Genomic DNA, 15593 nt, shown 5'->3' on the forward strand with positions numbered 1-15593 from the left:
CGCACAAAACAGTACACAGATGTTAAACGGCACCTGTGTTTCACTGTTAACAAAGGCCCAGCAATTACTAACATAGAGCATTTCACTGTCAGCGCCTGCATGCATATGCATACATTTTAGGCAATTGAAATGGTGATGTGGGTTTAGCACTCGCATGCCAGGAGAGTGCTTGGACGGGTAGAGAGGGGGCAGGGATATCACTCATTCTCACAGCAGTCCTTGAGTGGGGGCTTTCAGGGGTAAAGGCAAGTGTGCTGCTTTTAACACTGAAGCTTCACCAGAATAGTCTCATTGGAGTGTGTAAATAAGTTAGATGCCCCCGACATAATTAAATGTGCCCCTCCCCCACATTCTCGGAAGTTAGAGATGACTCCAACATTTCAAGGGTCAGCCCCTCCGCCCGCGAAATCTCACCTAGATGGACCCCTGGAGGAGGCTGATGGGCGCACTTGCTATTGGCAGAAAGGGTGCGGAGGGGAGCCTTCCATTCAAGTTTTTCTGTTTCTGCAGGATCCGAGAAATGCACTTGCACAAACGCAGTGAAACTTTAAAGCTGCTACTTTCCAGACTTCCATGGCCCCCCAGCTGCCTCAGCAAAATCAAATGCTCACATCAGCCCCCTCCCCACGGATGCGAGCCAACGTATAGCCACATTATGTTTACTTTGACATCCGAGGGTAGGGGGCTTATGTGCGCTCTTTCTTTTTCTTTGGCATATGTGTTATGTGGCTGGAATAGCATTTTGGTGCAGATAGTCTAGTCTCTCATAACTGTAGCATAACCTTATATATTTTGTAACTTTTTTTAATGGGCATCTATAATAAAGTAGGCACGGCATCCGTTATTACATGGCTGCACTGGCATTTTGGTGCAGCCGGTATAGCCGTGTATTACTGTGACACGATCTTCTATGCACAAGTGTTATGGTTTACAATCTACTTTTTTTCCCACAAGAATATTTTAAGTGCTGTCCATGGCAGATACAAATGGCAGTAAAAATTCTCAAAACAACCAAATGTACAAGTCCAAAAACATGTTCATTCTCACTGGAATATTGCGCTTTAAAACACATTTGAGGCTTCCCACACCATTCGACCCATGGGGGTAGAACAGAGGGGGTGGAACCTTCAAGTTAGCCTCGCCTGGCCACTCCCATCATCAGTTAGCCCCCTGCACCCTCAAATGTAGGTTTCGGTGCACCACTGCTCACGCTCCCCAATGCACCTTGCTCCCTTTGTTTACTGCGACTGTCTGAAGTTTATGAATTACACCTTTTGTCCTTCTGTAGCTTTACTCTAACTCCCATGATCGCACATCCATTGACTATGGTGACTAGGGCTGATGGGAGTTGAAGTCTTGAACATCTGGAGACCCAAAGGTTGCAGACCTCTGCTCTAGCATCTGAAAGCGCACTGACGCATTTATTATTTTGCATATTGATGCTATAAAAACACCCCAACAAACTCTAACATCGCTGGCTATGCCATTTCCGTGATGAACACATGCAAGAAAGTGTTTTTTTGTTAAAGAACACAGTACAATAATCAAATCACTGTCAGGACTCCCTCCCCTCCCTCCTATTGGCAAAAATTCAATGGGCTGCACAATCTTTTTTATATATTTTTTTTTATTAAATTTGCTTTTGCATGTTAGGTTTATCCACCTGTATAAAAAAGTCTCAGTGCTGGGGTAGCTGAGGGCTTCTTGGCAGGCACCAGCGACCCCCATCTGCTCGCTGAGGGGGGCATCACAAGTCTTTGCCAGCACGAGCATAAATAAACAATATACAGAGTCTGCGGCTTGCAGGCCAGCCTGCCTTCGAGGCGCTTCAGCCGCATCTCTCTATCCTCTGCCAGGAGCTCTGCAGAGGGCTGGGAGCGGCTCTCTGCGCCAAGCTGGAGAAAGTGTTCGAAGCCACCGTCCAAAAGAGACCACATTTCGAGGCGTGCTTCCCAGGATTGTCTCATCTTCAGGCGCTGCGTGTTGGCACAGGAGGACAAAAGAGAGGCTGCCTGCAGCACGTAGTGTAGCTCCTGCCCAGGCTGGCACAAGCGCCCGCTGCTTGTGGAGATGAGACCCTCCTGGTTACTGGCGCTCTATATAAAAGTCACTCATCAACCAAGCAGGGTTCTTGGCGCAGATCCGACTCCGTTTTTCATCCTTGATGAAATCAGGATAACATTAGTTGGGTGTCAGCCCCTGCTGCCTCTCCAATGCACGCCAGGTGGGCACAGCCAGGGTCGCGTTCGCTGCCTGCCTGCCCCCCGTGTTGGCACACTTCCAGCGGATGCTGCCGCTGGTTGGACTGTCTTTCTCGCCAGGGTCTCGCTGGCACCGCTCATCCACAGTTGGCACAGTCCATGTCCAAGGCATTCCAGGCCTGGGGCCGGCACGCCTCGGCTTGGGTTTGGTATAGCCAGCTCCTTTGCAGGAACGCTGCCACCTCGCTGGGCCCCAGCGTTCCCGGAGCCGGGCAGTAGCCGGCGGGCTCCTCGAAGGCCCCGAGGTATCGATCTGCGAGCTCGGCATTCGGCGGGCAGGCCTGGTGACCGGAAGCGGACATGGCTGCCGGCTCGGGGATCCCGCTGCTGTGCGCCCGGTGCTTCAGGCGGAGCTTGTGGGGCAGGGACGACATCTTGACATCCGCTGGCAGGTCGGGGGAAACGCAGGGGGCTGGCGAGTGCCCTGCCGCCCGACTGGGCACGTCCTCAAGCGCAGCATTGCTGTCCTCACTGGTGCCAGAAATGTCTGAAGGCGGGCAGCCCTCGCTAGCAGCACCTGGGTGCGACGGGGAATTGTTTGTGTCTGCCTGCTCTGAGAAGGTGCTGTGTGGTCTTGCTGAGTCGTGCAAGGCCATTGGCTTGGGTGCTTCCAGTATGCACTGACCCATTCCACCTGTGTGATTGTAACTGAGTTCTTGGCAGGTGTGCCGGTCTGGAAGGGTTGCTGTTGCAGGGCGTTCAGGCGACATTGGCACTGCACACCTCTCCACGGCAGGTGCATTGTACCCAGAGCACAGAATGGTATTCCTGAAACCTGTCGCAGTGGGGCCTGGTGGGCTGATGGGATAGGATGCGCCGCTGGCTGTCTCCTTGCCATGCTCCACTGGTGCAGGTTTCTCCCTGTTTGGGTGCCCCGGGAGGAGGCTAGCAGCTTTCAGCTCTGGTGCCTGCTGGGGGTCAATGGTGAAGCCTCCGGTCCGGAAGAGAATCACCCCACCTCGTGGTCTTATGCCCGTCGGGTTCCGCTCGTGGCCTTCTCCCAACTGTTCCACAGCCTCCAGTGCTTTGATGCTCTCGTTGTAAAAGTCTGCTGAGTGCATGTGGTGATGGAAGCCATTGTCCCGGCCTGACCTAGACAGAGCTTTGGCTTCGGAAAAAGTGGGTGGGATAGGGCTGTCGCGGGAAGAGCCATCGGACATGTCGGAGAGAGAGCCCTGGGAAGAGTACTTGGACAGTGACATGCCTGCACTGTCGTGACTGGACTGTTCCGTCTCAGAGTCGGAGTGGACGGCACTGGAGGACCCGTTGGAGTAGCTGCCATACAAGCGGCTGAGGGAGCTGCGGTCGCTAAGCTGCTGGCTCTTCTCCACAAAGGAAGCCGAGCTGATGAGGCCGAACCTTAGTTTCAGCTGCAGAAGCTCTGTCCGCAGTCGAACGTTCTCATCGTTGAGTGCCAGCACTCGGTTCTCTAGCACCAGGTCATTGAAGCGCCTCTTCTCCCGGGAGCGCTTGGCTGCCTCATTGTTCTTCCGGCGCTTCTCCCAGTAGCTGGCATCCTTCTTCTCATCAGAGATAAACTCTCGCTTGCGACGGCCACTGAGGTTGGCCTTGCTCTTGAGTGTCCGACACGGCTCCAGAACTTCAGGGATGCCGGCAGCGAGGCAGATGGAGCTTGAGCTCAAATTCTCCATCGTTGGCAGTTGATGGAGTGGACTGTTGGCCAAGATGAAAGGCTTTGTTCTCCCTGTTGCCGTCTTCTTGGCTTGGTCGTTTACTGCACAGGACCCAATAAGTCTCTTCCTAGGTCTTCTTTGGTACAAAGAAAGAGCAAACCAGGTCTATCTCATTCCAGCTGCTCCCAATTCTTTTAGCGGCGTACAAACTTTTCTCTCAGCATCACAATGGAATTGTTGCCAATTCAATACCAGGCAATGTTGCTGCAACGAAACACCTTGTGATGGTGTCGGTCCACGACCTTACAACCCGTAGAGTACCAAGTGGGCTGTTGAGCGGCGCTTTTCTACTTCCTATAGATGAGACTGCTCCGCTGCGAATGCGTGTGCCAGTGGTACGGCTCCTGACTTTCTTTGGGTTGCAAATCCTGGTGTGTTTCCAGAGTCACGCCAGGAGAATCTCGTCCTACTCCACGTCACGGCCCGGGCTGGCACTGCCGACACACCTACAGGAAAAATACAAGAAGAGTATGAGACACCAGCGATGCTGGGCGTGGTCACAGACATCAATTACATAACACCACAGTGCCAAATCCTACAAGCCTGAGCCGCACAAGTGGAGTCTAGGCAAAGGAGGGCAGAGCCTAAAGGAGGGCAAATTCTCTGACACAATGTTAAATAAGTCGAGTCTTTGACTAACTTTGCCTTTTAATGCCAAATCACGTTGCTCAATTACAAGGCAGTGCCGCGTGGTCGACACACTGAGACTGGGTCAGTGGCTAATTACTGAGGGCAGTGGATGACTAGGCCCAAAAACGCTAGGCAGTAAAAATAACTCCATGCACATGAAGCAGAATGAAAATAACGAGGTCAAAATAGCTTTTATTCGAAATCACTGAGGAAAAAACGAAGAAAGCAAAAGTAACCCGACTTTAATATTGAATTAAGAAAAAACAAACTCGCTCAAAGAAAAAATAAGTAGTAGTAGGGTTTAGAACATAGTGAAGAGAGGATGGGGGTTGGAATGTCATTTGGGTGACCGTTTTAAAAGTGACAACAAAGGTGATGCCAACTGGGGCTAGTTCATAAGGTCCCCCGCCCAAACTAAACCGATAATAAACCAATCGCACAATTTCAAAAGAAAACTCAAAGGTTTTGAAATAATTTCAAAAGTTTCTTTATATTTTGACTGTCTACATTGTTTTCAATGTAACATAAGTTCTGTTTACCCCTGGGGTTTTACAGGGTCAGAGAGTTATTTGGATATTGTAATTAACACACTGTCTTGGGAGGATAGCTCAAGGGCAGCGTGCTCGCCTCGTAAGCAAGACGACACAGAGCACCACAGGTTCGATCCCAGGGTCCGCACTTACAAACCTCTGGGTATTAAGCGCGTTATAAATAACCTATCATATCTCTTGGCGCCCAACCACTACCCAGTCAATCAATGAATCAAAAATGTAGATAGCGCAACTGCGCCAAAATACCACGAATACCAGATTTTACCATTAGCCTTGCTCGCAGTGCTCTCCTGCCCCCTAGTCCTCACACTACCCCCAGTTTCACATGCCCCCTACTTCCTCCGTAAGGACTATTTGACTCCCCCTAGTTGCTGTGGGCCTTCCAAGTGCCCGCGTGCAGGTCATCACAGCGGTAAAGCGGGAGAAGGAAGGAAAAAGTGGTAGGCGGAGTGTAATATTAAATGCGGAGCAGGGAATGGTGGTAGGTGAAGAGGGGGCACAGCGGTGCAGGGTGGAGAGAGTAAAGGCAGCATAGAAGGAGATACTGGAATGTAGGGAGGGGGCAGTGAAAAATGTTAAATGCTGTGGGAAATATATAGGTTTGGGAAGGGTTCCTGTGCCGAGAGAAGGGTCGGGGGAAGCATGGTTTCATCTGGCACCCCAGAATAATGATGGGGGTTTTGGTGCATGTGAGCATGAGGGGTAGAAGCAGGGGTCCAGATAAGATGTGGAAGTGGAGTGTTTTTGGGAGTAACATTATTTTGTAGGTAGTAATTCCAATTCCCAATGGGAGTATTTATTTTATTACTGTGCAAACATATGTTGTAACTGGAAAACTGACATGTTTTTGGAATAATTAGTTCTTTGCACCCAGTAATTCATGCACATTTAAAGATGCATGCTTACGTCTTCCAATCAGGCAGTAGTAACAGTACTTTCTTCCTGCGGTACTACGTGTACAACTGGTCCAAACGTATCCATGGAGCAGTGTGGGTGGACGATGTGTCTGTTTACTAATATTTTGTTGGGAGTATTTTTACGCCCTATTTTTCTTTTTTGGGAGTATTTGCCTGTTTTTAGGGATTAAACATGCCCGATACACCCCTTATCTGTAGGGCTGGGTAAAAGTGTAGAGTCAATTGGGCATGGGCAGCATTGGCAGGAGAGACTAGGGTGCTGTGCCATGCCACCAGGGCACATGGGCTTCTCTTTTCCCAGCCCCTCGGCTACTATCTTCTAGGTTGCACGCCCGCAAGGCGCATACCCATCCGGCAAGACATCAGCCCTCCTTACCCTACCTTACCCAGAATGCTCTACACCCTGTTGCTAAACCCGCTACAACCACCCCATAGACCCTCGAGCCGGCTAACATCCATTTCCTACTCCTGCCATCTACAGAAGGTCCCAGCTCCAGCAAGCTCTTTTGTTTATTTTGCCCCATGCCCACAACCGACCTGTTTGCCCTGATAGACTTATATCCCGGAAACCAGTAGCTGAGCAGGATTGTGTGCCCCCGCTAGGCAGCACCCCTCCTTGCCATGCCCATTAGAGTTTTGTGCCCTGCAAAGCTGCATATCTGTCTCTATGCGCTCTCCGACGCGTTCACCATGACGCCCCAAGCTTAAGCAGCTGGAAAGTAGGTCAGTCAACATTGAATATGTATGAGGACACAGTGCACTCTCGCAAACCAGTCTGGCGCACTCAAATGTGCCTAGCATGGCCTGGGCTGCAAGCCAAGCAACTACTGGCCTACTTATGATGTAACCCGCTCACAACAACAAGGGCAGCGCCAACGGGGAGCGGTGTGGTAAAAATACACCAGGCAGGGAATTAAAAAAACAAATCAGAGAACATCAACTTCTCAGGGAAGGCTGCGCGCTCTGGTGGCAGCGATGGGATGGATCGTGCCCTGATCTGACCATGCTCAGGACAGGGTGGAGCGCTTCATCGGGAAGGGCGCCTGACCTGAACCTTGGCTCAGGACAGGGCGGAGCACTCTAGTGGAATGAGTTCTGACATGACCTTCTTGGATCAGGACAGGGCGGAGCTCTTTAGCGGTTAAGATCCTGCTATGACCTGAGTTATAGTGATGAACACATTTTAAATATTATTAGAGGCCCCTTACTGTTTGACCAAACAGGAACAGGAAGTGCTATTCTAACACACACTAATGCTGACAAACTACTAAAACTCAAGAAAAAGGCATTAGAGCAGAAATGCATGGTCATTTTCTCAGGGAATACTTGAAAGCTAACATCATCCCTGTAGGTTTAGTAGTTCATAACCAGGCAGATCTATGTGATTATTGCGACGGCCGAAAATGCAGCCCCCGCAGCCCCTCCCCCATATTAATATTATACTCTAAACCCCCCCCCACATATATATGTGGTGTTAGGGGGGTTAAAAAAAAGGTCAGCCTTTTCGGCTGTCGCAATTCCCAGGTTGACATTTTTGTACGATTCCAACCAGACCTCTTCCTAGATGATGGAGCTTATAAAACTAGTGTTAGCTACATATCCACAAAATGTAGCAGAGACCTAATGGTGCTAGCCAGCTCCACAACACAGAGGACCCCCGAACTACAGAATTACCAATACCTAGTACACGTATTACAACCAGCTGAAAAAAATCACAGTGGTCGATGTGTGCTGCAATAGAACTGCTGTGCTCCAGCTAGACTGTATGCAGGATGGATTTTTTTAATTGAGGTTTATTGGTAGTTACACCCATGTCACACCTGAGTAAGGTATCCGTTCTAACGGTTCTTACAGGCTGTGATGACATTTTGTCCATGTGCTTTTATACAGTGTTAAAGCTTTGTTTTTTCCAATGTTCTTTCTGTCACATGCTTCTAGCATCATTTCATGTGTACAACAATTTGTGTATATCTTTTTTTGCCAGATGAATTCAATTTTACGCAGTAAATGTGAATTTGATACACATTTTGGAGACACAGGGCAGTGTGCCTTGTTCTTATAAGATAGAGAACAAGTATAAGGACTTGCAAGACGTGTACAATAATATCACCAAATGCTCACATGTATTCACACATACAGTGATTCAGCTCACTGCTAATAATCTTACGCCTTTGCTGCCGGGACGTCTTTGTCGTATTTAGCTATTTTTGCTCTAGTCCCTGACAGAGTAGGAGCAGACCCTTATGTGTTCGACTACTTATGATGTAATCCGCTCACCACAACAAGGGCAGCGCCAACATGGAGCGGCGTGGTAAAAATACACCAGGCAGAGAATTAAAAAACAAATCAGAGAACATCCAAATCTCAGGGAGGGCGGCGCGCTCTGGTGGCAGCGATGGGATGGATCGTGCCCTGATCTGACCATGCTCAGGACAGGGTGGGGCGCTTCTGTGGGAAGGGCGCCTGACCTGAACCTTAGCTCAGGACAGGGCGGAGCACTCTTGTGGAATGAGTTCTGACATGACCGTCTTAGATCAGGACAGGGCGGAGCTCTTTAACAGTCAGTATCCTGCTATGACCTGACCCTAGTTTAAGGACAGGGCGGAGTGCTCCGATGGGATATATCCTTGTATGACCTGGTGCCTGTTATAGAAGGAAGGGGTGAAGTGCTCAAGCAGTAAGTATCCTGCTATGACCTGACCCTAGTTTAAGGACAGGGCGGAGTGCTCCGGTGGGAAGTTTCCTGCTATGAGCTGGCCCTAATTTTGGGATGGGGCGTGTTGCTCCAGCAGGAAACATCCTGACCTGACTTGGCTCTGGTTTCTGGTCTGGGCGGAGCTCATTAAGGGGAGGAATCTTCACCTGACATGCCCTTTGGTTCATTGCAAAGCTGTGGGATTGATCATGCCTTGACATGGCACTACATGTAGGATTGGGTGAGACACTGCGATGGGAGGGATCCTGCCATGGCTTGGTCCTGGTTTTAGGATAGGCAAGAGTGCACCAGTGAGACTGATCTGCCACGACCTGGCCCTTGTGTCAGGGTCGGGCGGGAGACATGTGTTCTGCATGCTAATGCCACCGCGCGGCATCCTAGCACTGTGGCCTTGCGGAAAAACAGAAGCTTGTGCAAGCAACAGCACAACAGAGGGAGTTGCTAATTTAAGAGCGAGACATGCTTTTAGCTGTTTCATTAAAGCAGATGAATATTCAATTATCCCTAAATCACAGAGCAGGACTTTCGCAGGCATGGTGCTAGAATTGGAAATGTGGACCACCACTTCGGGCTTGGTGAAATGTGGGACGCATGAGGAAGAAAATATCAGCAAACTTGAAAGATGTTACTGGGCGGCCATGTTGAATTGTATCCTTCAGAGTCTGTGGACCCAGATTGTAAATGATTTTTCAGGGATATGTAAACCTTAGAAAGTGATTTGTGGGATTATTGTGAGGGAATTAGAGATGTTGAAATATACTCTGTGACTTGTGAGAAATAAAGATATGAACGGTCATCAAGGTTTAAAGATATGGTAGATTTAGAAATGTCTGCAACATCCATACTGGATGTGTTGAAAGAGGGAAAGAGAGTGTTTGTTGAGAAAGAGAAGGTATTCTAACATGTGCCAAGTCGGAATGGATGTAAAATCATGGGCACTAGGGGGCGCACATCATCAGGAACTGATGGAAAACTCTCCAATCAAAACCTAAGAAGAAGAAAAAGATTTGTGGGACCCGCAGCCAATTAAAGTCGACGGTTGTACTGTGAGAGTCGACTATATCTCACATTGACTCCAACTGTGCTAGGCAGCCATATCTTGCATTTACTCCAATTGTGCTAGTCAGCCATATCTCACATTTACTCCAATTCTGCTAGTCAGCCATATGTCGTACTTACCCCAATTGTGCTAGTCAGCCATATCTCGCATTTATTCAAATTGTGCTAGTCAGCCATATCTTGCATTTACTCCAATTGCACTAGTCAGCCATATGTCGTACTTACCCCAATTGCGCTAATCAGCCATATGTCGTATTTACTCCAATTGCGCTAGTCCGCCATATGTCATATTTACCCCAATTGTGCTAGTTAGCCATATCTCGCATTTAGCCCAGTTGTGCTAGTTAGCCATATCTCGCATTTAGCCCAGTTGTGCTAGTCAGCCATATCTTGCATTTATTCAAATTGTGCTAGTCAGCCATATCTTGCATTTACTCCAATTGCACTAGTCAGCCATATGTCGTACTTACCCCAATTGCGCTAATCAGCCATATGTCGTATTTACTCCAATTGCGCTAGTCCGCCATATGTCATATTTACCCCAATTGTGCTAGTTAGCCATATCTCGCATTTAGCCCAGTTGTGCTAGTTAGCCATATCTCGCATTTAGCCCAGTTGTGCTAGTTAGCCATATCTCGCATTTAGCCCAGTTGTGTTAGTCAGCCATATCGTGCATTTAAGGGGGTAGGAAGTGTACAGCCACTTAAAACCGTACTAAAAACGGACCCGTCTGCATACACCTATCAAACTCTGAACTAAACACAACCATACCGCTACAGCACCACAAACCTCACGTACTTCACAACAACGAAACAAAGCACACATAATCTTGCCCAACACCACATGGCGTCCACCAACCAACAAGAACATGGACGTTCAGTGACAGGTGGATCCGAACTGAAGTTGCCAGCAGCGCATCACAGTTCCCTTCCTCTTTTTCCCACTCAATCCTACTACTAGGACTGCCGCCCTCCTTGCATTACAGAGCGCCAGTGGTGACAGTACACGGTATAAAAACCTTTAACATAACATAACATGTGGTATGTGCTGCAGTCCAGTGAGGAGGGTGGTAGAGAGTCGTCAGTGAAATGTGTCGGCATAGGTAGGTCAAAATAATGGTAGTGCCACCATTGCCGTCAGCCTTATGGAGGCTGGGAAACAGGGAGTTAGTCTGTCGGCCATTAGAGAAAAGAAACCAGCCTGCAGGTCACAGTTGCTCTGGGGCACCAGGGATATGGTGACATCAAACATTTTGTGTCGCTGTTTTACGGTGGGCAAGGGGCATTGGCCCAAAGTGGTGGGCAAGAAGGGCACTTTCAACACTGTTGCATTGGGCCTTGTCATCAGGATTTCTGATGTTGTTGGAATATGTTTGACCATATTGGGCCCAACCACTCATCAAGGGCAATCGTGCAATAACTCCGGTGTCTGCAACCTGCGGCTCTCCGAATGCTTTGGTCTAGGGCTCCCATATCCCACACCATTGACTGGAAGACTCTGGGAATCTTCTACTGATTAGAAAGTTACCCAACCCCATCTTCCTTGACCCGCTTGTTTACCCTGCTTGCGTAAGCTATAAGAACACGGCTCTGAAAGGCTCGGTCAGGATTGCCGAATCTTTTAGGCACCCACGCTGAGTAATAAACGAGGGCTTTGTAATGTTGGGGTGCCAGATATAATTCTTGTTGAGCTTCGAATCTGTTATACTGTGATCATTGTTGATAGACATCTGTAGTCTGAAAAACTTCAGTACAAAAATGAAATGTAGACAATGAAAGATGTCTGGTTGTAGAGGCTCTGGGGGATCGGGCGACTTGCCAGGGATTTGAAGGTGACTGAAGGACCAAGAGGCGCCTGGTTATTTTTTGGAGACCCTCAAACCATGGGGAAATGAAATGAAGGTTGCAGGACTGGGCCGGAGCGCCCTACACTTTCTGGGCCTGGGGACTTGATCATGTACGAGGTGGAAGCCAAAGAACTAGACATGCAACTGACTTCTACATAGTATGTAGGGTAGTGTTATGAAGCACAGTCTTTCACCTAAAATGGCATCTTGGAGCTACAGAAAGCAGGGTGAACACGTGAGGTCAGAAGAGAACGCGTTGCTGCCTCAGATGGAAGGAGATCGTCCTCCCAATGTGCGCAACAGGAGGGTCTTCAGAGATGTTCTAAGCGGTGGTATTGGTGGCAGACTGTTACGGGATGGAGAAGCCTGTCTCCCATTTCTGCTTAGGATGTTGGGGAATGTTCAGAAGATGGCTACCCTGGGATCATAAAGGTCTTGGTGGTCCATAGAGCGCCAGTGTATCTTCTACAGGTTTAGAGTGGTGGCCATGTACAGTTTTATGCAGCAGACACGATCCTTTGCTTTATGGGCCAATGGATGCCACTTCAGGGCATCTCGGGAGGCTAGCTCAGGGGCAAAGTGCTTGCCTTGGAAGCAAGACGACACAGAGCAACACAGGTTCGATCCCTGGGCCTGCGCTTAGAAACCTCTGAGTATTAAGCGCGTTACCAATCATATCAGTGGAGGGCCCGCAGTCCAGGTCGGAAGCGGTCAAAGTTCCGCAGGCGAAGCTGGAGTCAAGCTACCCACCACGGTCTAAACATACCTTTGACGCAAAGCCCAAGGCGGGTGCGGTTTCCATAGTCTGATCGAGGGGCTGTAAGTGCAATCATGATCGGGGTCTGAACCGAGAAGAAGGTCGTGATATCCTTAATTTTCTGAGATAGAAGAAATACGGTTGGGCTACTGTGCCTACATGCTGGGATGGGCAGAGATCCGAGTCAGATATCCTAAAATTGTTCAGATATGGCAAGGGCAGCGGGCAATTGCCAAATGATTCTGGCAAGGAGTGGCAGTAATAATGGCGCTGAAGCAGGGTTTGTGCCTGGCAGCACTGCCAAGGTAGGGAGGTGGGTTGGGAGATTTGAGCCATTCCTTCTCTGGAATACGAGCAGGCCTTGCTTGGCAGCCCTTCTTGGCATGCTCAAGATGTCCGCCACTTGCATTCTGGTGGTCTTGATATTTTGGCCCATGCTGTGATGATGTATGTCTCTTCGTAGGTTGCCCGGTCGTTAGTTGCAACATCATGAATGGTACGGATGTTGTGAGGGTTCTCTGCTGACAACCTAGTTACCCTCAAACGGTTGTCCTATTAGGAATTGACAAGTCTGGTGGATTGTGAAATAATATTTCAAAAAGTGATACGTGCGTGCGAGTGTGTGTGGTTGTGTATGTACGTGCACGTCTCTGTCTGTCAATCTAGTGCCTTTGTGGAGGTTGGATCTGGGTGACTAGCAACCACCAGCCAAGGAAGCCTCTTATCAGACTAAAAGTATGCTTTAAGTCTTACAGGTAAACAGGTCTTTTTCTGGGAGGACTTTCTATTGAAGAAATTCTGCAGCTCACCCCCCCCCCCCCCAGCAACCCCCCTGGCTCTTGTCTAAGGTTTGACCTGGACTTGCTTCAATAGAGCACCGTCTTAGCCTTCAGCATGTGTGAAATCTGAAGCGCGTGGTCTTCTCAGTGCCTCCACACACATTACCATGTTTGGTCCCTTGTAACAAAGTGAAAGGCATTTGACTTATTTTAAAAATGTAAATACTTTTTCTCCTTTCACCTTTAGCATTGGTGAGAAGTTCTGCTGTAGTGCTGAACGCATGCATCAATCAATGCATCGAGGGCGTGAGCAGAGCATGGGAAGCATCGTGCTCAGGATGTGGCACCCATGCCATTAGCACTCATGCAGTTAATGCATGTTAATGACCATATAGTTTCTCTTAAATAGAACCACTGCAGAAGAAAATGTTATATTGTCAATGCCCTCGGCCCGTAAGCCTCGCCCACGCATGTATGACTGACCCCCTCAGTCACGAGCCCACTCCTGTGCCATCACTTTACTTGACACATATCACCCCACCCACCATAACTGATGCATAAAGGAAAGTCTTCTTTGAACACGCCACAACCTCCAGGCCTTTCTTACTCGTGGACAAAACAAAACACCTCTTCCCAAGGCCTCTCTGATCACTGCCTTCCAGCTTTGTGACATCTTCTGCGTACCTCTAAATTCAAGAGCAGGGTGAGGGCCATTAATGTAGGGCATTGTCCCTACAAATGTGGCCCTCGAAGGTTCATTGGTTGCAGCGGTGTGAGGGGGTCATGCAGTGATCTGTCCCTAGGCTGTGGCAGCTGGCTGAAGGATCATGCCCGAAACCTGCTATAGATCTAGTGGCATAATGTGCGCATTGGTGCCAACGGTGGGATGGAGCCTGCCTTGACAAAGCACTAGACACAGTGCAGGAATACATTCATTGGTGGCCGAAGTGGGATGAATCCTCCAATGTGGCTATAGTTTCAGGGTGGGGGGCAGGGGGCAAAACACTTGTGACAGCAGTGGGGCGGATCCTACTATGACCTCTATAGAGACTTAGAATTGGGTAACCTGCACAGGTGGCAGAGTTGGATGAATCTCGTATCCAGCGGTTAATATCAAGGCCAGGCGGTGGGCACTGATGGCAAGGACGGCAGGGGTCCTTTTCTCATTAAGCCATAGGTTCAGTGCTGGGTCACATGCAGTGGTGTGAGTGGGTGGATGGATTCTACCCTTAACACATCTTAGACTCAAGACAGAGTGATGCACAGTAATGGCAGCATTGTGGGCATAACCTACTGGTAGCATTGTGAGCATACCCTACTGGCAGCATTGAGGACGTACAGTGCTGGCAGCAATGGGCATGTACACCACTGGCAGCAATGTGGGTATTCACTGATGTCACCATTGGGGACATTCACTACCAGCAACATTGGGGACAAAGTGTTCACTGTGACTTCTTTCTAAACTCAGTTGTCTTCAAAGTTCTTTTCAACTTTCCCTTTCTGTATTTGTTGGTTCTTGGGCTAGTGGCCATATTTAGCCTTACACGGACTTGAAAGTCTGTTTTGGGCTGTACACCCAAACAACCCCACTCTGAGAAGGTGGCACCCAGAAGAAAAGCAGCAGAATTGCTTTGCGGAAGTGCACATAGTCGAGAGGACGGAGAAGGTATTCACCACCTCTGCAGCTCCTATATTTCAAGAGATTAGATATATAATTATTAGTCTGTATGTGAAACTCAAATTGATTCATATTTTGCTTGATCTTGCATTTCAAATTCCAGAGCGACTTTATACCTTTCATGTCTGCTAATCCCATGCCTGCCATGCCTGACATACCCATCAGAAATACCATGAGACACGGCCCTGCAGGATAAACTCACGGGTCAATCAACGTTGACCAACCAGCTACATCTGGGGCAGAAGACCGCTGGTGGCTGGCGCTGGTGGCTGGCACCATTCCATGGGGACTAGGTGGCTCTCTGAAGGTAATCTGCCTGTCTTGTAATGTCATGAAGCCTGTAAGAAGGTGTCTGCCATCCTTATCAGTTCCATCTGCTAAAACTCTTGACACCTCTAACATCTCCTGTGCTTTATCCACTGGGAGCCTGTGCCCTTGAAGGGCCCTCCTTGCATACGCACGTGATACGTCTCTCCTTGAAGCAATCCAGCTACAAGTTAAGTTCTATGATTGGGAAGAAGAAAACACATAGTATGACACACTCGCTTCGATGACTTCAGTGACACACTTCGTAGAGGAGCCAAAGTGACAACTTTGCCAAAATAACTGCAGTCAACCTATTCAGAGGGACCGTCCCGCAATCCGCACTCTCCACCAGTCGGAAGGTTACTTTCCCTACTGTGACATGAGCCCTACTCATAGGGA

At 48.9% G+C, this 15593-nt stretch overlaps 1 protein-coding gene across 1 annotated transcript in view; it reads right to left on the bottom strand.

Annotated features, from left to right (window-relative positions):
- Positions 1-1630: 1630 nt before the first annotated feature.
- Positions 1631-15593, bottom strand: part of LOC138447788 (uncharacterized) — a 125507-nt gene continuing 111544 nt past the window's right edge. The window contains exon 2 of the mRNA XM_069604137.1: positions 1631-4401. Within this exon, the coding sequence (XP_069460238.1) occupies positions 2339-3913 (1575 nt within the window). The 5' untranslated portion in view covers positions 3914-4401 and the 3' untranslated portion in view covers positions 1631-2338. The remainder of the gene's footprint in view (positions 4402-15593) is intronic.

This window comes from Ambystoma mexicanum, chromosome 3q (genome assembly GCF_040938575.1).
Source record: "Ambystoma mexicanum isolate Mex_15411 chromosome 3q, UKY_AmexF1_1, whole genome shotgun sequence".
Classification (NCBI taxonomy): Eukaryota; Metazoa; Chordata; class Amphibia; order Caudata; family Ambystomatidae; genus Ambystoma; species Ambystoma mexicanum.